Source organism: Capricornis sumatraensis, chromosome 5 (genome assembly GCF_032405125.1).
Source record: "Capricornis sumatraensis isolate serow.1 chromosome 5, serow.2, whole genome shotgun sequence".
Classification (NCBI taxonomy): domain Eukaryota; kingdom Metazoa; phylum Chordata; class Mammalia; order Artiodactyla; family Bovidae; genus Capricornis; species Capricornis sumatraensis.
Genome location: NC_091073.1, coordinates 115,990,253 through 116,010,938, shown reverse-complemented (window position 1 = coordinate 116,010,938; position 20,686 = coordinate 115,990,253). Strand labels below are relative to the sequence as shown.

At 45.3% G+C, this 20,686-nt stretch overlaps 1 protein-coding gene across 1 annotated transcript in view; it reads right to left on the bottom strand.

The window, feature by feature from the left end:
• CUL1 (cullin 1) overlaps positions 1-20,686 on the bottom strand; it is an 88,210-nt gene that overhangs the window by 53,238 nt on the left and 14,286 nt on the right. The window contains exon 2 of the mRNA XM_068972800.1: positions 403-704. Within this exon, the coding sequence (XP_068828901.1) occupies positions 403-542 (140 nt within the window). The 5' untranslated portion in view covers positions 543-704. The remainder of the gene's footprint in view (positions 1-402; positions 705-20,686) is intronic.

The window sequence follows — 20,686 nt, the reverse complement described above, 5'->3', positions numbered from 1 at the left end:
CCCACCGCATGAGGGCAGCCCCAGACAATACAGGAACCAAAGCCCCCAGCGGTAAGCAGCACCCTGCCATAGAACTTCCTGCCCTGGCTGAAGTGATTACCTACAGTGCGCTTACAACACGGACGGGTACCACGACTAATGATTCCAAATGAAAACAGCCACGAGCGGCTCCTGCGCTGAGCAGCACTGCTTTAGACCACCACGTAGCCACTTTCACCTCTGTTCGTACACGCAGAGAGAGTAAATGAGTTAACTTTGAAGGCTAAAAACAAACCTTACTGATTCTATCATAGGATGAACTGCAGAGAGAACACGTGATGTAAAATTTCTAACGAGTCACGGGCCGGACCAGTAAAGAATCAAAATCCTAAGCAAACGACCTCGGCTGACACAGGAGGATACGTGTAGAGTTCCATGTATCTGGACTTGGCCATGCTCTGTCTGGTGTACACTTGCTGGATGCCAGCTCTGAGGTCGTCCCAGATCTGGTCGAGGCCAATCTGCTTCAGTCCATGGGGGTTCTGACTCCGGTTGGATGACATGGTGAGTAATATTCTGAAGTCGTCCAGTGCAGCAATCCTTAGTCAAGGTTCAGCTAATTCTCCATCAGATGAAAATATACAGTTATCATTCCAAATGTATTCACAGCGGCTCAGAAAGGATGTCCTTTGAATGGAGACAGTGAAATCTCATCGCAGGCAAACCTGAAGAAGAAATACAGGTTACTGATTAGTTCTCTCTCAACAAACATCCTGCCTCACGGGACGGGGGCAGTGTGAGAGGACGCTGTCCACACGCTGATGGCAACGCGGGGTCTGCAGGCCCCAGTAGACACCTCTGCACGCTGATCCAGAGATTATCTCACTTTCTATGTGACAACACACTCTGTGTAATATGCGTACGTAGATGCTTAGTTCAAAATCATTATGCTTATTAGAGTGTGTGGAGAAGAGCAGGTAAAACTTATATTCAAGCACAACTAACATGCTGTTTCGCTGGTCTTCAAAATGTCTACATTACTTGACCTAACGTTAACAGTTAGACAAACTCAAAGGAAAAAAGGCAAAGGAAATGTCCAGAAAGAGTAACACAAATGGCTAACAGAAGAAGCCAAACGTTCAAACTCACTAGTTACCTGTGAATTAAAAAAAAAAGAAATTCACTTAGCATCTGGCAAAATACAAATGGTGGTGAGGCTCAAAGTGAGGGGGAATGGTCACTCCTTTTCGGGGGAGAGAAGGAGCAGTTGGCAGCTTGCGAGATCTTACTTCTTGCACCAGGGATTGACTATGGACCCCGACAGTGAGAGCACCGACTCCCATTGGACTGCCAGTGAATCCCTGGTCACTCCTTTTGCAGAAGGGAATTGGGCAAGAATTATCAACATTTAAAATGTACCCTGAACTTAGGGAGACCTGGGTTTGAAGCTTAGCTCCACACCTACAGATATATGGTCATGGGCAAGTTACTTCTCACTGCTCTAAGCCTCAATTTCCTAGCCTGCAAAATAGGGGCAGGTCTATTTAACACACAGTAAACACTTGACAAGAGGTGAAGTGAAGTGAAAGTCGCTCAGGAGTGTCTGACTCTTTGCAATCCTATGGACTATACAGTCCATGGAATTCTCCAGGCCAGAATAGCCAGGAGTGAGTAGCCTATCCTTTCTCCAGCGGATCTTCCCAACCCAGGAATTGAACCGGCGTCTCCTGCATTGCAGGTGGATTCTTTACCAACTGAGCTATCAGGGTTGACAAGTGGTAATGGCTATTATCTCTAAGTGTATGAAGCGACTGCAAAATACAATTTATAATGCCTCAGGATTATGAATCCACAGATAAAGAACATTAGCTATTCAATACTGTGTTAAGTCAGTACTTTCCAATATAAAACATTACAGACATACGTTGAGGATTGTCTATGTATATCACATCAAAATGTGGTGGTTTTTAAACAAGTATTTCCGGTGCAAAACTAGGAAACACCAAATTACTTCAATGGCTACAAAAAATAAATGCTGGGAGGTACATGGTACCTGGAACACTAAGAATGGGTGTCACAGCCTGCAAGGGCTCCAGTGCACCCTGCGCCTCAGTGGCCGCGTGGGGCTCTCTGTGGGCTGAGGCACACTGAGGACAGCGGGAGCCACACGAGTGGGCAGTGCCCGAACTTCTGAAGCCTGATCGACTCTGACACTTAGAACCTAAGCTATGGGGCTTCATATTTTATGAAACCACAACACCATTCCTAACCTTAAAAACACTTTATATCATACATTCAAATAGGTACGTCCAAAAGTGAAACATAAAAATGTCTAACACAAGGATGAATCCTCTTAGTTTTAAGAAACTTAACATCTCAGCCACCACTTTGCAAATGTTTTCTGACTTCAATCTGCCTTTTCTCGACCTTGCATGGCACATTCCATCACCCCACTTGAGAAGAATTGGCGTGTTCTGGATTGGTAGTGAGACTGAAGGGGGCACGGCACACAACCTTTAAAAGAATGACACAGCCCAAGGACACAACACAAACTGGTTAGAAGCAAGTAGGCCCAAGATGGCGGGTGGCTGACTTCCCCTAGACCTTGGGTCTCAGGGCACACTCACTGCCACACCTCAGTATGCTACGCAACACTTCAACGGGCACCAGGACGGCTCCAAGGATGGCCATAAAAGGTCAAAAAGTGGGTGGTGGCCCAGTTTCTGGAAATCCTCATCCTTTCCCCAAAACAGCTGAATTTCTCCTCCCACTGGGTTTTGGTGTGCACAGGATGTCACATGCTAGCAAGGTAAGTTTTGCCAAGAGAACACACTGGTCGTATCAAACACCCTCTTCCAAAAACACAAAAGACGACTCTACACATGGACAGCGCTAGATGGTCAACACCGAAATCAGATTGGTTATATACTTTGCAGCTGAAGATGGAGAAGCTCTATACAGTCAGCAAAAATAAGACCAGGAGCTGACTGTGGCTCAGGTAGTGAACTCCTTATTGCAAAATTCAGACTTAGATTGAAGAAAGTAGGGAAAAACACTAGACCATTCAGGTATGACCTAAATCAAATCCCTTATGATTATATAGTGGAAATGACAAAGAAATTCAAGGGACTAGATCTGACAGACAGAGTGCCTGAAGAACTATGGGCGGAGGTTTGTGACATTGTACAGGAAGCAGTGATCAAGAGCATCCCCAAGAAAAATAAATGCAAAAATGCAAAATGGTTGTCTGAGGAGGCCTTACAAACAGCTGAGAAAAGAAGAGAAAGGCAAATGAAAAAAGGAAAGATCTACCCATCTGAACGCCGAGTTCCAAAGAATAGCAAGGAGAAGTAAGAAAACCTTAAGTAAACAATGCAAAGAAGTAGTGGAAACAGTAGAATGGGGAAGACTAGAGATCTCGTCAAGAAAATCAGAGCCACCAAGAGAACATTTCATACAAAGACGGGCACAATGCAGGACAGAAACGGCATGGACCTGAGAGAAGCAGATGACATCAGGAAGAGGTGGCAAGAGTACACAGAAGAGCGGGCTCCTCTGGTGGCCCAGCAGCTAAGACTCTGGGCTCTGAACGCAGGCGGCCTAGGTTCAATCCCTGGCCAGGGAACTAGATCCCACATGCCACAACTAGAACCCAGAGCAGCCAAATAAAAAAAAAAGAATACACAGAAGAAGTGCACAAAAATGGTCTTAATGACCCAGATAACCACGGTGGTATGATCACTCACCTAGAGCCAGACATCCTGGAGTATGAAGTCAAGTGGCCCTTAGGAAGTATTACTACAAATAAAGCTAGCGGAGTTAATGGAATTTCAGCTGAGCTATTTCAAATCCTAAAAGATGATGCTGTTAAAAGTGCTGCACTCAATATGCCAGTAAATTTGGAAAACTCAGCAGTAGCCACAGGACTGGAAAAGATCAGTTTTCATTTCAATCCCAAAGAAGGGCAGTGCCAAAGAACGTTCAAACTACCACACAATTGCACTCATTTCACATGCTAGCAAGGTAATACTCAAAATCCTTCAAAGTAGGCTTCAACTGTATGTGAACCAAGAACTTCCAGATGTACAAGCTGGATTTCGAAAAAGCAGAGGAATCAGAGATCAAATTGCCAACATTCACTGGGCCATAGAAAAAGCAAGTGAATTCCAGAAAAACATCTACTTCTACTTCACTGACTACGCTAAAGCCTTTGACTGTGTGAATCACAACAAACTGTGGAAAATTCTTCAAGAGATGGGGATACCAGACCACCTGACCTACCTCCTGAGAAACCAGTATGCAAGTCAAGAAGCAACAGTTAGAACCGGACATGGAATAACGAACTGGTTCAAAATTGGGAAGGAAAGGAGTACATCAAGGCTGTCTACTGCCACCCTGCTTATTTAACTTATAAGCAGAGTACATCATGTGAAATGCCGGGCTAGATGAAGCTCAAGCTGGAATCAAGATTGCTGGGAGGAATATCAATAACTTCAGATATGCAGATGATACCACCCTAATGGCAGAAAGTGAAGAGGAACTAAAAAAGCCTCTTGATGAAAGTGAAAGAGGAGAATGAAAAACCTGGCTTAAAACTCAACTTTCAGAAAACTAAGATCATGGCATCTGGTCCCAGCACTTCAAGGCAAATAGATGGGGAAACGATGAAAATAGTGACAGACTTTATTTTCTTGGGCTTCAAAATCACTGTGGACAGTGACTGCAGCCATTTAGTTAAAAGATGCTTCTTGGAAGGAAAGCTATGACCAACCTAGACAGCATATGAAAGAGCAGAGACATTACTTTGCCAACAAAAGTCCCTGTAGTCAAAGCTATGGTTTTTCCAGTAGTCATGTATGGATGTGAGAGCTGAACCATAAAGAAAGCTGAGCGCCAAAGAATTGATGCTTTTGAACTGTGGTGTTAGAGAAGACTCTTGAGAGTCCCCTGGACTGCAAGGAGATCAAACCAGTCAATCCTTAAGGAAATCAACCCTGAATGTTCATTGGAAGGACCGATGCTAAAGCTCCAATACTCTGGCTACCTGATGTGAAGAGCTGACTTGCTGGAAAAGACCCGGATACCGGGAAAGATTGAGGGTAGAGGAGAAAGGGGTGACAGACCGTGAGATCGTTGCATGGCATCATCGGCTTAACGGACCTGAGTCTGAGCAAGCTTTTGAAGGGAGTGAAGGACAGGGAAGCCTGGTGCGCTGCAGTCCATGGGGTTGCAAAGAGTTGGACACGACTGCGAGACTCAACAAAAATAACAAGGCACTTACCATCCCACCTCACTTCCACCCCAGGGGCAAGGTTAATAAGGTACACTGAATAAAATGGTCAGTGATTTTATTTTTCCCCACACGACCTCACTGTCCCCATTCAACATCAGCACCCAAATGTGCTCCTTCTTTCTCCTATTGTACATCTGATTCGAGTTATGAGTCTTACTGTATCAGAGTCACCGGTATTCCAAGATCAAACACAATCTCTCATGTTAAAATAACAAGTCTACTTTATCACACACATTTTCTGTCTAGCTCTACGAGTGGGAATCTGGTGCCAGAGCCAAATCTCGGCTCGTGCGGTGAAAAGTCAGCAAACTACCTTACTTCTGCTTTTAGGCGCTTTATTGTTTTCCCTTTCAAATGAGTCATTCCCATTTTCTAGTTGTCCTCACCGAGTATCCAAAATTTACACAGTTCACAAAAATTCATATGCCATTACCGACTTAACTGATAAGTTGAAAGAGGCTAACCTCATCTTACATTTTTAATAACCCCCAGAGTTTCCCATTTATAATATTTAACATCTATCACTTATCCTACAATAGAGAAAGCTAAAACTACATCTAAAAGGAAACATTAAAAGTAAGAACATCAGAGAAACGTCTTAAAAATCAGGCCATGTGCTAACAGCAGCTGCCTGCTGGTCTCAGGCTGGGCTCTGTGGAGCAAATGCCTGGACAGAGTTTGGGTGGTGAATGCTTCTTCGGGATGCCATTGATGAGGGGCAGGGGAGGATGCAGGCCTGGGCAGAGAGGGGCCCAACCGTGAGGTGGCCCCTCCCTGGGAGGCGCCCAGCGCTGCCTGGACTGGCACACAGGGCAGCAGTCTGTGCTTCTGCTCCTGAGGGCTCAGTCCCCGCAAGTGCGCCAGGCGGGGAGGTCAGGGAGGACCTTACAGCTGGAGGACCTCTGGGAGTCCAGCTCCTCCTGGAAGGGGCACGTGGGTGGGGCCCAAATGGATAGGGGGTGCTCTGGTGATGGAGGTCCCACCTTGGGGTGGGGGGCTGTGTTTGGATTTCATCTGAATATTCATTGGAAGAACTGATGCTGAAGCTGAAACTCCAATCCTTTGGCCACCTGATTCGAAGAACTGACTCATTGGAAAAGACCCTGATGCTGGGAAAGATTGAAGCTGAGAGGAGAAGGGGACGACAGAGGATGAGATGGTTGGAAGGCATCACCGACTCTATGGACATGAGTTTGAACAAACTCCAGGAGTTGGTGATGGACAGGGAAGCCTGGCGTGCTGCAGTCCATGGGGTCACGGAGTTGGACACGACTGAGCGAAGGAACTGAACTGACTGGATGCATCCCTCAATGTTTGATAGTGAACTGTTTGGAATAATAAATACAATAACATAGGTGCCCATAAAATACGAGCTTATCTGTCAGTGTGGAATTTTCAGGAATAAAACCACTTTACAAACCACCTGCCCTCCATCCCATAACCAGGCCATCAAGAACTACCCATAACCTCAGGCGGACCTCATGAAAAGTCAGAGGCTGAAATGGTTTTGGGGTAAGGGATAAAAATACTTTCCTAATAATTCACATCCCACAGCCATAAAACTTAGGGATGTCCAAAAAGCCAGGAGATACTAAAAACAAAAAAACAAAACTAAACCAAACATATACTTAGAAAGTCGGGCAAAAGCACTCTCTTACAGTGACTCCTTGGCATCACAGGGTTTCCGTCGCGGTCATGAATATCCAGGAGGAACACTCAAGTTTTCAGAGAAACTGCAGATTGGCTGCTTTCAGTGGATGCACAGAAACCAAGGCACAAAACGCAACCAACCCAGGGCGGGAACCTGTGGGCGGAGCCTGCGGTCCTGTCCCGCCCCAGCCCCAGGCTCAGAAGCCTGGACCGGTCACAGCACTGCTCACTTCACCCTCCCCTCCCCCAACCAAGTAAGATAAGGGAGTGGAACCCAGGAGTCAAAACAAAGCTGTCTAAGAGGAGCAGGGAGGTTGGATATTCAAGGACCTGGCTCATGAAAGAGACTTGTTCCAAAGGGATATGAAAGCCATCGGAATCAGTATTAAAACAAGGGTTCTAACACTTCAAACTGTGAACTAATCAAACAGTTTATTTCTCAAGATTAAATGGTGAGTAAGATTCTTTTGTTGAGTACAAGCATAAACTAACCAAACAACCTCCAAGAATCCTAAAAACTATATTCTCTTTGATATTAGTAACTCAGAGTTTCATTAGTAAGGAAAGGGCTTTCTTAACAGCACGTATGACAGATGTCTGCAGACACTAACTGGAACATCAACTGAACAGATCATCCAGCCGATCTGGGGAAATGCCACCTTTACTGCAGCTAAATATTTTGCTTGCTACAAGAGTTCAGAGGCCTTAATAAGTGAATGTGTCTTATGAATTCCTGTCAGAAAAACAGCATAAAATATCTCCCAATCAAACTGACTAGGCTAGAGCATATTTTTCCCTGAATACATCTCAGGGTTGGATTTTCAAGAAAACACTAATGTTTCAAGAAACAACAGAACATTTTTTTAAAAAAGGAAAGGTAAATCTGTGCTGATCCCTACAGAGACCTAACTTTCTTGGGATCAACCACACATCATTCTACAACTTTTTTCACTTAGTGAGATAAACCTCACTCACTCAACGAAATACACCTCACTGGTTTGGAAACGAAAAATAGTCCACTGTTCATCACACTAGCGTCCGACTCCAGAGCTTCCAGGTGCTGGCTTTTCAACTGCTGTAACAGGCACTACAGATCCTATGGATTCCTCTCTGGTGATGTGAGTGCGTATGATAAAACACTCACGTGTCCCTACATGATAAAGGGACCCTGGAACCGTCTATGAGCACAGACCACAACAGACTGGAAAGACTGGCTTTTGGACCTGGGGAGGCTGAGGTGCTTGTGACCTGTCCTTGGAGGCTGGACTGTGGAGGCTCATCTCTGACCGGCACTAGAGAGTGGGAACCACCATCAATCACAGAGACAGCCCCAACCTGAAGCCTGAGGAACATTTAGAGACAGAGTAGACGGTGGGGAACCCACAGAGTTTGTACCCGCCAAGCTACAGCCAAAAACAAGACCTATGCTGGAGGCCAGAGAAGGGCACGGTTGTCTGGGCCTCACGTAGTTGCTGCCATTTACTTCTTGTATGATCCTGGGTAAATCACTTAACATCTATGAGGGTCCTGGTTGAAAATGGCAACACAGTTTGTGACAAACGTGAGCTATTATTTTCATCATAATGACAGTATCTGAAACGTAGCTTCTGACCTGAGTTCTGTGTAAGACACTGGGGACCTGAGGAAGGCAGGTGTTACCATGGTTTTAACAGGAGGAATCAGACTGGAGTGGGTTAAGAAGGACAGCGACAGACGTGAGATTAATCTCTACAATACACAAACAGCTCATGCAGCTCAATATGAAAGAAATAAACACCCCAACGAAAAAACAAGTAGAAGACCTAAACAGACATTAGACTTTTCTCTAAAGGATACACACAGATGCTCAACAAAGGCATGAAAAGATGCTCAATACGTCACTAATTACTAGAGAAACGCAAAGCCAAACTACACCCCTGACACCAGGCAGAATGGCCGTCATCAAAAAATCTACAAGCAGTAAGTGCCGAAGCGACTGCGGAGAAGGGGACGCTGCTGCACTGCTGGCGGGAATGTAAACTGGCACAGCGAGCATGGAAAACAACACCGGCGGCGCCTTCAAAAGCTAAAGCCAGAGCTACCACATGACCCAGCAATCCCACTGCTGGGGTCATACCTGGAGACAACCGACATTCAAAAACACATGTGAACCCCAACATCCACTGCAGGACTATTTACAATACCCAGGAGATGGAGGCAACCTAAATGTCCGTCAACAGAGGAATGGCTAAAGATGTGGAACATGTTCACAATGGAATATTACTCAGCCATAAAAAGGAGTGAAACAGCGCCATGTGCAGAGACTGCTATACAGAGTGAAGTTAGAAAAACTGATATTATGTAATATTGCTTAAATGTGGAATAGAGAAAAAATTGTACAGATGAACTTATTTGCAAAGCAGAGAGAGACACAGATCTAGAGAATACTTAGTGACTGGGATGGGAAGGCAGGAGCGGGATGGGCTGGGGGATGGGGACTGACAGACAGACAGGAAAGAGACAGCTAATGAGAGCCTGCTGAAAGGCACAGGGGGCGCTCCTCCGCGCCCTGTGGTGGCCTGGGTGGTAAGGAAACCCCAGGAGAGGGGGAGTGTGTGTAGACCTGTAACTGCGGGCACTGTGCCACACAGCAGAGACACAACGCTGCAGAGCAACTACACGCAAGAAACGCAGACTCTCTCTAGGATTCCGGCCCTGAAGGCGTGAAGAGGCTGCCCGGGGACGCAGGGCAGGGAAAGCCCGCGTCCTCGCTGCGGGGGCGGGGGTCCGGGGCTGCCGCAGGGCGGCGGCGGGTGCTCAGGCCCGGGAAGGGCTCGACGACAGGCGGCGGCACCAGCGGCCCGGCCTCGCAGAGGCTGCATCACCGGGAAGGGCGCTGGGCGCGGAGAGGGAGGCGCCGCCGCGGGGCAGCCGGGCGGGCAGCACCGGGGGAGCCCGGAGCCCGTACCGGGGCGGAAGGCACCCAGAGCCGGCGCGCCTTCCCGGGAGCCCGGGGAGGGACGTAGGGTTCCTGCAACGGCCACAGCGCGGCTTTCGGAGCCGCAGCCTCTGAGGAGCAGCGAGGGGGGCCCAAGACTGGAGAGGCGTCCGAGGAGTTTCCAGAAGCAGGATTCCAGGTTCCACGAAGAACTGAGGCGGGGAGAGGAGGGCGGGCGGGGGCTGGGAGCCGGGTGCCTGGGGACGGGCGGCGCGGGCGTCAGCGATGGAGGGCCCGGGGTTCGGCTCTGCTTTCAGGGGTGTTTGCACTTGACCCGGCCGGCTGCGGCCCCTGAACTGGAGAGGGCCACGCGTTCCTCACCACGTCTCACCAGCGGGGCTGCCCGACTTCTCCGAACACCTTACTCCCCTGCCCGACCAGCCCTAAGTACAAAACAGACAGGAACATAAATTCAGACCTTAATGAACCTACATTTCTACTCTAGGGGAGGAGCCCACAGATTTTAAAGTAATAACAGAATTGTGGCCCCTGCTCAGTTTCACCACAAATATTAAAAAAAAAAAAAAATCCAGATACCACTTTTGTCCATTAAGGTGGTCCTAGTAGCTGCCTCTGTTCTTGTAAATTAAGACCAAACACATTTAGCAGATGCTTTTGCACAAGCCAATGTAGAACAGTGTTCAATAAACAAAGCAAAAATAATTCAGATCAGAGTTGTAACAGGAATACACGACACAGGGTTTTTCAGAATGACCACAACTGTGTCGACGGTTAGGTGACTGCTTTTGAAAAATGTAAAAAAAAAAATCAAAACAAAAGCATGGATTTAAGCTGTTACAGTATCTTTTAAAAATAGTCATTATTAGAGTTAATGAAAATATAGTTAAAATTCACTGTTAAAGAAAAAACAAAGCTAAATTTGGCTTTTCTAGTTTAAGAACATTTTAAATTTGATTAAAATTTGAAATGATCCTGAGTATTACTCAGTAATTACTTATTTTCTCACAATTGGTTAAAAGTATGCAGAGTCCCTGGCTTCGTACCTGCAGTATGGCACAGAAGAAATGAAACAGATGGTAAAACAGTGCTTTACACTGAGAAGAATGTTTGCCTGTGCACACCAGGAAATACATGAAAGGTGACCAAAAAGAGAAGTCACATATAAGCTGTCAGAAAGCCACACGGCACACCACACACAACCTTGTCAATTAGAGTCCGGGGCGGGGGGCGGGGGAGTGATAGGGGAATACACACTAAATGATACCATTTTATATTTGACAGTAAAAACACACGGAACACAGGAGAGAAGGTCGGGCTTCGCTGATAGCCTGGAACATTGGCTCAGAGCTGTGTAAGGCACCGGCCTCAAGGTTTACGGGCTCCTGTTTAAAAACAAGCAAAACCCCCAAGCCTCACCAGATTAATACTCTTGTGGGTGAAATGATAGGATGGTTGGGATTTACCTAAAAAATATTACAAGGAAAAAAAAAAAAAACAAACCAACAACTAAGTTCTTCGCATCAGGTGGCCAAAGTATGGGAGACTTTATCATTAGTCCTTCCAATGAATATTCTGGACTGATTTCCTTTAGGATTGACTGGTTGGATCTCCTTGCAGTCCAGGGGACTCTCAAGAGTCTTCTCCAACACCACAGTTCAAAAGCATCAATTCTTTGGTGCTCAGCTTTCTTTACGGTCCAACTCTCACATCCATACATGACTACTAGAAAAACCATATCTTTAACTATATAGACCTTTGTTCGCAAAGTAATGTCTCTGCTTTTTAACATGCTGTCTAGGTCGGTCATAGCTTTTCTTCCGAGGAGCAAGTGTCCCTTTAATTCCATGGCTGCAGTCACTGTCCGCAGTGACTTTGGAGCCCAAGAAAATGAAGCCTGTCACTGTGTCCATTTTTTCCCCATCAAACTTCCATGAATGGAAGGGACCAGATGCCATGATCTCAGTTTTTTAAATGTTGACTTTTAAGCTAGATTTTTCACTCTCCTCTTTCACCTCCATCAAGAGGCTCTTTAGTTCCTCTTCGCTTTCTGCCATAAGGGTGGGGTCATCTGCATATGTGAGGTTATTGATACTTCTTTCAGCAATCCTGATTCCAGCTTTTTACACAACATATGTGGAAGAAAAAGAAAGAGAAGCAAAAAGATGGAGCCTGGCAGGGAGGTGGTCAAGTTCAGGACACGATGTGGCAGGGGATGGGACCAAAACACAGTACCTTCTCACTCACAGCCCTGGAAACTGTGCCATTTGATCATGATCTGGTTGGTGCATACCAGGCAATCTCAGTGCCACTTAGAACTGAGACTGGTAAACTCACCACCTGAGAAACTCTTAAATTCCATTAATGATTTAAATGAATGCAACATCTGAACTGTGGTGTTGAGAAGACTCTTGAGAGTCCCTTGGACTGCAAGGAGATCCAACCAAGTCAATCCTAAAGGAAATCAGTCCTTGAACATTCATTGGAAGGACTGATGCTGAAGCTGAAACTTCAATACTCTGGCCACCTGATGCGAAGAACTGACTCACTGGAAAAGACCCTGATGCTGGGAAAGATTGAAGCTAGGAGGAGAAGGGGACAACAGAGGATGAGATGGTTGGATGGCATTACCGACATGATGGACATGAGTTTGAGTACACGCCAGGAGTTGGTGATGGACAGGGGAAGCCTGGCGTGCTACAGTCCTTGGGGTCGCAAAGAGTCCGACATGACTGAGCAACTAAACTGAACTGACCATCTGAAACCTGGGCTTGATGTGCATATCTGGGATAAGGTGAGGCGGAGCCTTCAGGCTGTAAACTTTGTATAGCTCTGGACAGGATTTTACTAGACTTCTACACTCTCACTCTGATAATTCAGAAGTCAGACGAGCCATCAGCAGCACGTGGGGTGGCACTCCCCTCCCCTCCTGGTCCACTGGCTGTGGACCCTCTGTGTACCGGCCACGCCAATCTACCCCTGACCCAACTCTCCTTCGTTTTCTCCTTTCCTGAACCTTCCAGAAGCCACAAGCTCACGTGAATTAAACGAAACACCTCCCTCTCCACCTTTCTTTACCTTGGTGAGCAGAAGGCTTGGTCCGATTCAAAATCCTGGAGGTGATGAAAGCACCCCCTGCTAGCTCCAGACCCATCTCCATTCACATATACCATCCCTCCCTCCCCAGTCCCTCCACCCTCACCTTAAATTAAGGGCCACTGCTTAGCCTCTTGACTGGCCCACATTCCAACTAAGCCTTCCTCTGTATCCCCCATCTTGGTAAAAGGTCAGCTCTGGTTTCTCCTGTTCTCACCCCTGATGTAAAGTCAGTTCCATCAACTCCCTCCTCGTCTCTTGAATCACCCACCTCTCATGATATGCCCACCAACTCATCAAGAGTCTGGCGGTCACTATCACCTCTCACCGGGGTCACTAACGGCAGTCTCTCCCCTGGTCTCGCCGTGTAAAGGAAGGACCCAGTATTCTCTGTGGGCCTCACTGCTAGACCCTGGGCCACTAGGAGTTGTAATCCTTTCCCCTCACCGAATCCTTACAGTAACCGTATTCTCTGCATAGTACTGTTTCCCGCAAACGAGGACACTCAGGCTCGTGTGTGTGTGTGCAGTTAGTCATAGCCGACTCTTTGCAACCCCATGGACTGTAGCCCACCAGGCTCCTCTGTCCATGGGATTTTCCAGGCAAGAGCAATGGAAAAGGTTGCCATCTCCCCTCCAAGGGATCTTCTTGACTCAGGGATCAAACCTGTGTCTCCTGCGTCACAGGTGGATTCTCTTACCGCTGAGCCACCAGGGAAGCCCCACTCAGGCTTGGAAATGTTCACTACTTTTCCCAAAACCACTCTGGTGACAAGCGACAAGGATTCATACCCAAATAGTTGGATTCCAAAGCCGTGTTCTTTCCATCACTCACCATTCCATGCTGTTTTCTTAGGAAGGCGGAGATTTCCTATCCCACTTCCTTAAGAAGTGTGCTGCTAGGATGTACTCTCTAATTTGAGATTACAACATGGCTTCACAGGAACCATGCAAAAACGCAAGTGAAAGCTTCAAGATGTCAGAGTGTGATGTCGGGCCCAAAGGACTGCAAACCAATAGGTCAAGGAAGATCTGGCCAAATCATGAACTGGACACTTAGTCATACTTACATCCCTATTTATTTGTATATTCATTTATTAGTATTTGAATATGAATTATTTAAATGTTTCACTTTTTAAATCAAAGTATTCTTAAAGATACTAGAACAAGGGTTAGTATCTTGTAAATGTAGACCAACAATTTGTACGTTCAATACTTAGGGTTCTGTCTGTACATCACCAAGAAAGGCATTTACTACCTGACCTCCATTATTGAAATTTGTATACTTATAAAATGTAAATGTGTATTATTCCATTTCTATATAGAACTAAGGGCTTAATTACAATTAAGTTCAAACAATTACAGTTGACAAAAGCATAAAAAATTCCAATTAATATCCTAATAGATGTCTTTCTAGGAACATTAGCTTAGTTTTGTCTCCAATTAGTCATTCAAAGCCATTAAATCTACAGCTAGAAAGAGAATCTAAATACACACACAGATGGGAAATGGGTTCTGCTTTTTCTCAATCACTTCAGAGTCAAGTTCCCAAGGCCTGAATCATAAGTGCTCAAACTGTCTTGTTTATGTCTTTACTCAAAGCTAGTAATTAAACATTTGGGCCATTTAAAGACTACGTTCAGTTAACATAAATTTACCACTGTGCTAAGTCACTATAGTCGTGTCTGATTCTTTGTGACCCTATGGACTGTGGCCCACCAGGTTCCTCTGTCCATGGGATTCTCCAAGCAAGAATACTGCAGTTCGTTGTTATGCCCTCCCTTCCAGGGGATCTTCCCGACCCAGGGAGCGAAGCCCCATCTCCTGTGACTCCTGCATTGCAGGCGGATTCTTCACCTACCACATGACCCATCAATTCCACTATTAGGGATCTAACCCCTGCTAAAAAAAGAAGATGTATGCCCATCCAAAGACCTGTACACGAATGTTCACAGCACACATTACATATAAAAGCCAAAAAGCAGAACAACCCAAATGCCCACCAACAGGTGAACGGATAAGCAAGATATCCTTAGTCATACAAAAGAAAACACTTAGGCAATAAAAAATGAAGTACTGATACACGCCACAGCATGGATGAACCTCAAACACATGAGCCTAAGTGAAAACCAGGAGAAAAAGACCACATGTTACATGAGCCCATTTATCATGAGATGTACAGAATGCGTGAACTAGAGAGGCAGGAAGTGGGCTCCTGCAAGACGGGGGAGCCGGCAGGGGGAGCGGAGAGTAACAGGGGGCAGGCCTCACCCCAAAGGGATCCTCTGGGGTAAAGGAAATGTTCTAAAACTGGATTGTGGTGATGGCTGCACAACTCTAATTTTACTAAAAATTACTGAATTATACATTTAAAACAAGTGAATGTTATGGTATGTGAATTATACCTCAATAAAACTGTTAAGGAAAAAAAGACAGCTTTAAAGCATGCTAGCTACAAATCGTTCTGGATCAAATTCAGGTCAGTCACAGCAAGGAATGGATCTTTACAAAATGACCAGGTTCTGGATATGTGGGAGCCTTAGCATGAAAAGCAGTGTTACTGGGTGTCCCACTGGAAAGCAAGCTTTAAGAACTGCCATCTAGTATGTTACCAATAGAGGGGCTCAAGTTCTCCTGCAACATAAAATATTTAAAAGACAGCCGAAGTACCAGAAGAGTTGTCACTGGGCAGAGACGTTTTACTGCCCCCATGAAGATACAGGTAAAACTGCAATAGGAGTCTGGAGGGTCTGGAAGAAGTCACTCCAGACTACAATGCCCAGAAGGCTCTACAAAGTCTGCACTTTGAATGCTTCTCAGGTGGTATCTGAGGGGTTTTGCCCGGGGAGAGGGGGAGGCAGAAAAGCAAAGGGCAGGAGGCTGAGTTTTGGGGGGCTCGGGCTAGAGCTTTGAAGAGAGGAGGGGGCGTCTGTAGTAAGAGGATGCGAGGCCTTTATTCTGAGTGGGCAACAGAGTCCCACAGGGTTCCGGAGCAGGGATGTGATGTCAGAAACATTCGGCCGATAGCCCCGTGGAGCTGGGATGAAAGGAGACCTCAGCGCGGTGAAATTAACTTAAAGACACACGGAGCACGTGGAGCAGAAGGGGCGACGCCAGCGAGGAACACCGAGGGTAAGAGTCTCTCAGACTTGGGCTTTCAGATCTCCAAAAACGCACCTCTGGATTCCAGAATCCACAGACACTACATGACAAAAGTCAAAACGACTGAACTGTTGCTGGTGGAGGTGTTCACTCTGCAGGCAGTAATCGGCTGTACCCAAAAACACCACCGGTGCATTGACCAGTCCACCCAGCCATCTCACTTCTAGTAACCTATCCCCCAAGATAAAGTGGCCCCAAACGACAAGAAGTTGTAAACTCAAGCTTAGTCACCACAGAAGACTGGAAATCAACCTGAAGCCCGCCCAGAGAGGCTGGGAGCACTGAATGATGGCTGGTCCACACACAGAGCATCCTTGTAACCTCAGACTGAGCCTAGCTCACTCCCCCAGTTAGGAGCCTAGTCAGTGGACCACAGGGGTTCTGGGACCACCTCTGACTTTGCCATCAGGAAATCACAAATATTCTCCTTACTCCAGGGCAGTTATTGCCAGTATCCTTTCTGCTCATCAATCAATTGGTGATGCCATCCAACCATCTCATCCTCTGTCATCCCCTTCTCCTCCTGCCTTCAATCTTTCTCAGCATCAGGGTCTTTTCCAGTGAGTCAGTTCTTCCCCTCAGGTGGCCAAAGTATTGGAGTTTCAGCTTCAGCATCAGTCTTTCCAATGAATATTCAGGAGTGATTTCCTTTAGGACTGACTGGTTGGATCTCCGGGCAGTCCAAAGAACTCTCAAGAGTCTTCTCCAACACTGCAGTTCAAAAGCATCGATTCTTTGTTGCTCAGCTTTCTTTACAAGGAGCCAAATCCTTCCCAAGACTCCAAAACCAAGGAGCACGACTAGTCAGACTCACTTAGAAGGGGAACACTTGGTTCCTTCAACGCCAGTGCTAATTCAATTCTCAATTGAAGTTAAAGATCCGAATGCCAACTTCTCAGAGTTGTTCAATAAGACATCATAAGCAAACAGGCCTGCTTCTATGGCCAGTATTTAGTAGGAACTCCCCAATTGATGGTGATCTTCCTTCCTTCTTAAAAAATAACCATAGTAGGAGATGATCATTAAAAACCCATCTAACTCATCTGATCTTAGTCAGAAAAATGATTAAAACCAATTAAACGCAAGGACACTTTTGGTATGTTGAAAATTTTTCGTGTAATATTTGCAAAGCCTTCCTTAAAAATAAAAGCAGAGCAAAACTATCAAGTTCCTAGAAGATCACATGGGAGAAACCCTAGATGAGCGTGGGTACAGGTGTGGCCTTTTAGACACAACATCAAAGGCTAGGTCCACGAAAGAAATCACTGACCAGCTGCACTTCACTGAAATGAAAAACGTCCGCTCTGAGAAAGACAGTCAAGAGAATGAGAAGACAAGCCATAGGCTGGGAGAGAACACTGGCAACAGACACATCTGATAAACAACTGTTAACCAAAATACACAGAAAGTGCTTAGGATTCAGTAAGAAAACCATCTGATTAAAAAATGGGCCAAAGGCTTCACCAGAGGAGAAATACAGATGGTAAATAAGCATATGAGAAGCTGCTCTGCATAATACCATCATCAGGAAAACGCAAATTAATGAGACACCTCTACACACCTACTGCATGCTCAGCCTCCTCAGTCGTGTCTGATTCTGTGACCCCGTGGACTGCAGCCCGCCAGGATCCTCTGCCCATGGGATTCTCTAGGCAAGAATGCTGGAGTGGGTGCCAGTCCCCTCTCCAGGGGATGTTCCCGACCTAGGGATCCAACCCGAGTCCCTTATGTCTCCTGCCTTGCAGGCGTGTTCCTTTTCACTAGTGCCACATGGGATGCCCACACACCTATGAGAATGGCCGAAATTCAGAACAATGACAAAAACCAAATGCTGGTGAGAGAGAAGAGCAACAGGAGCTCTCCTTCATTGCTGGTGGGAAAGCAATATGGTGTGGACACTTTAGAAGGCACCGTGGGCTTCTGACAAAACTAAACACGCTCTGACCGTAAATTTCAGCAATTAACTGTGCTGCTTTCTATTTACCTAAAGGAGTTGAAAACTAACGTCCACATGAAAACCCTCAAACAGATGTTTATAGTGCCTTTTTTCATAGCTGTCAAAACCTGGAAGAAAGCAAGATGTCCCTCAGGGGGTCAGTGGATAAACAAACTGTGGTCCTTCCAGACCATGGAATATTATTTAGCACTAAAAAGAAATGAGCCATCAAGCCACGAGAAGACATGGAGGACCCTTAAAGGCACATGACTAAGTGAAAGAAGCCCTTCTGAGGAGGCTACATAGACTATACATATTGTGTGACTCCAACTGTATGACGTTCTGGAAAAGGCAAAACTAAGGAGACGGTAAGAAGTTCCCCAGGTGGCTCAGTGGTAAAGAATCTGCCCAAACGCAGACGAGGTGGGTTCGATCCCTGGGTCGGGAAGATCCCCTGGAAAAGGAAATGGTAACAGTATTTGTGCCTGGGAAATCCCATGGAAAGAGGAGCCTGGTGGGCTGTGGTCCATGGGTTGGCAAAAATCAGACGTGACTGAGGGACTAAAGCACATATCACAAGAAGTTGTCAGAAGTTGCCAGGAACTTAGTGATGGGGCAGGGAGATAGATATGCAAAGCACAGAGCATTTTTAGGGCAATGTAACTATTCTGTATGCTACTATGATGATGAATACATGTTATTATACACTTGTCCAAACTCATAAAACACACACTACCAAGAGTGAATCCTAATGTAAACTATGGACTTTGGGTGACTATGTGTTAATGTCGATTTGCTTGTAACGAATTTATCACTCTGGTGGGGGGGTGCTGAAAATGGGGGAGTCTGTATATGTGGGGGCAGGAGGGATACAGGAAATCTCTACACCTTCCTCTTAGTTTTGCTGGGAACCTACAACTGCTTAAAAAAAAAAAAAGTTAAAAAAAAATTTTTTTTAATGAAAGTAGAGGCTCACTTTTGATCTTTAGGTTTTGCTCATAAAATGACTCGCATTTTATAACCTAGAAAACCTGAGTAAACAAAAAGCTAATGCTGAATATTAAATACTATATTTGCTCATTTTTCTTAATTAAAAATCAGTCTATTTTGCTAATTATTGCTATTTGAATAATGGATATGTTAATCAGTAGATTTTACATTTATACCTGTTACTGTAAAAATGGAAAATATATCAATAACTGAAGTTCTTTTTTGTAAACAAAATATCTCACCCAGAATCTTCAGATTTAATAAAAGTAATACGGATCCATGGGCTCTGCTCTGTGGCTCAAAAGCAGGCGTCTAATTCACAGCTGAATCCTCAGCACCAAACACAGTGCCCTGGCAGGGTGGAGGTGCTCCAGAAATACTGGGTGAATGGCGACTCCAGGTATTTGCGGGACTCATCTAAATCACTGATGATGCTTTAAAAAGCCTCCAAACCCACTCAGCCCTTCAGCATACAGAACTACAGAGAGGCACGCTGGAGCAAGTTAATTACATATCATTTCATTTTTCTACCAGCACGGTAACAGTACTGAGAAAAACGGGGTGAGGAGAGGCACACCATTTACATTATGTATAAAATTTAAGAGAAATTACTCAAATAGGCAATTAAAACTATAAAACTGATGGGATGGGAAGTGAAGAACCGAGCTCAGGACCCACCATTCTGGGGTAGGATGTGAGCAAATGTATTTAAAGCTTCATGGGTTTGTTCTATGAGATCTCCTACTTTCTAAAAACTAGCAGAAGCTTTGAAGTTACTAGGCCCTGAAACTTACACGAAATAAGGGAATACAGCTACCGTGTCCTTGAGATCACTGCCCTTTTAATTCTACAAATAAAGAAATATGCTAATTCAACTCAGTCCCCAGAATACACACACATATAACTATGAGGAATTCTGGATGTCATTAAGTATGGAATTTTGTCCTATGAACATCATAGGAATTAAGATACAATTTTTACTTTTGGTACTTGAATAATTAATAGGTCTTTTTAAATTCTAAAAATCCACACAAAAGCACTCAAAGCCTTAGGTACTGTTAAAGTTAAAGCTGATTCTTAATCTGGTCAGTGTGTACACTCTTCCTACTCTAATGACTGTGTGACTTCCAGTGGACTGACACAAGCATGGCTGCTTTAGGAAACTCGAAGATGACCATAACCACCTGCGATTCAACAGGCACCATGCAGACTGCAGCCGGTGTGCTGCACTGTCACGGGGTCACAAAGAGTCGGATACGACTGCGCGACTGGACTGAACTGGCGATACAGACTGCCTTGTTTGTCCACGTAAACTAGTTTTAACTGTTAAGGACCAAGTTTCGGCTCTCCGTTTCAGCACAATGCTTTCACAGGCATATTAATTCAGTGATCTAGCTTGCTGCTTGCATGTATTTCATTTTCAAGCATTTTCATTCACTTTAAAACAAGGGGGAAAAATTATTACATTTGATTATGATTATACCATGCATGTTTTTCAAACTGAGGACTGCAATCCATTAATGTGTAGGCCATGAAACCAGTTAGTCAATGGAAACTGGAAGTTTTCAAAAAAGTGAAAAGAAAAGAGCTCATAGAACATAACAAGTATTACTCAGAGCATCTTTAATTCAGTTATGTCTGTGTAT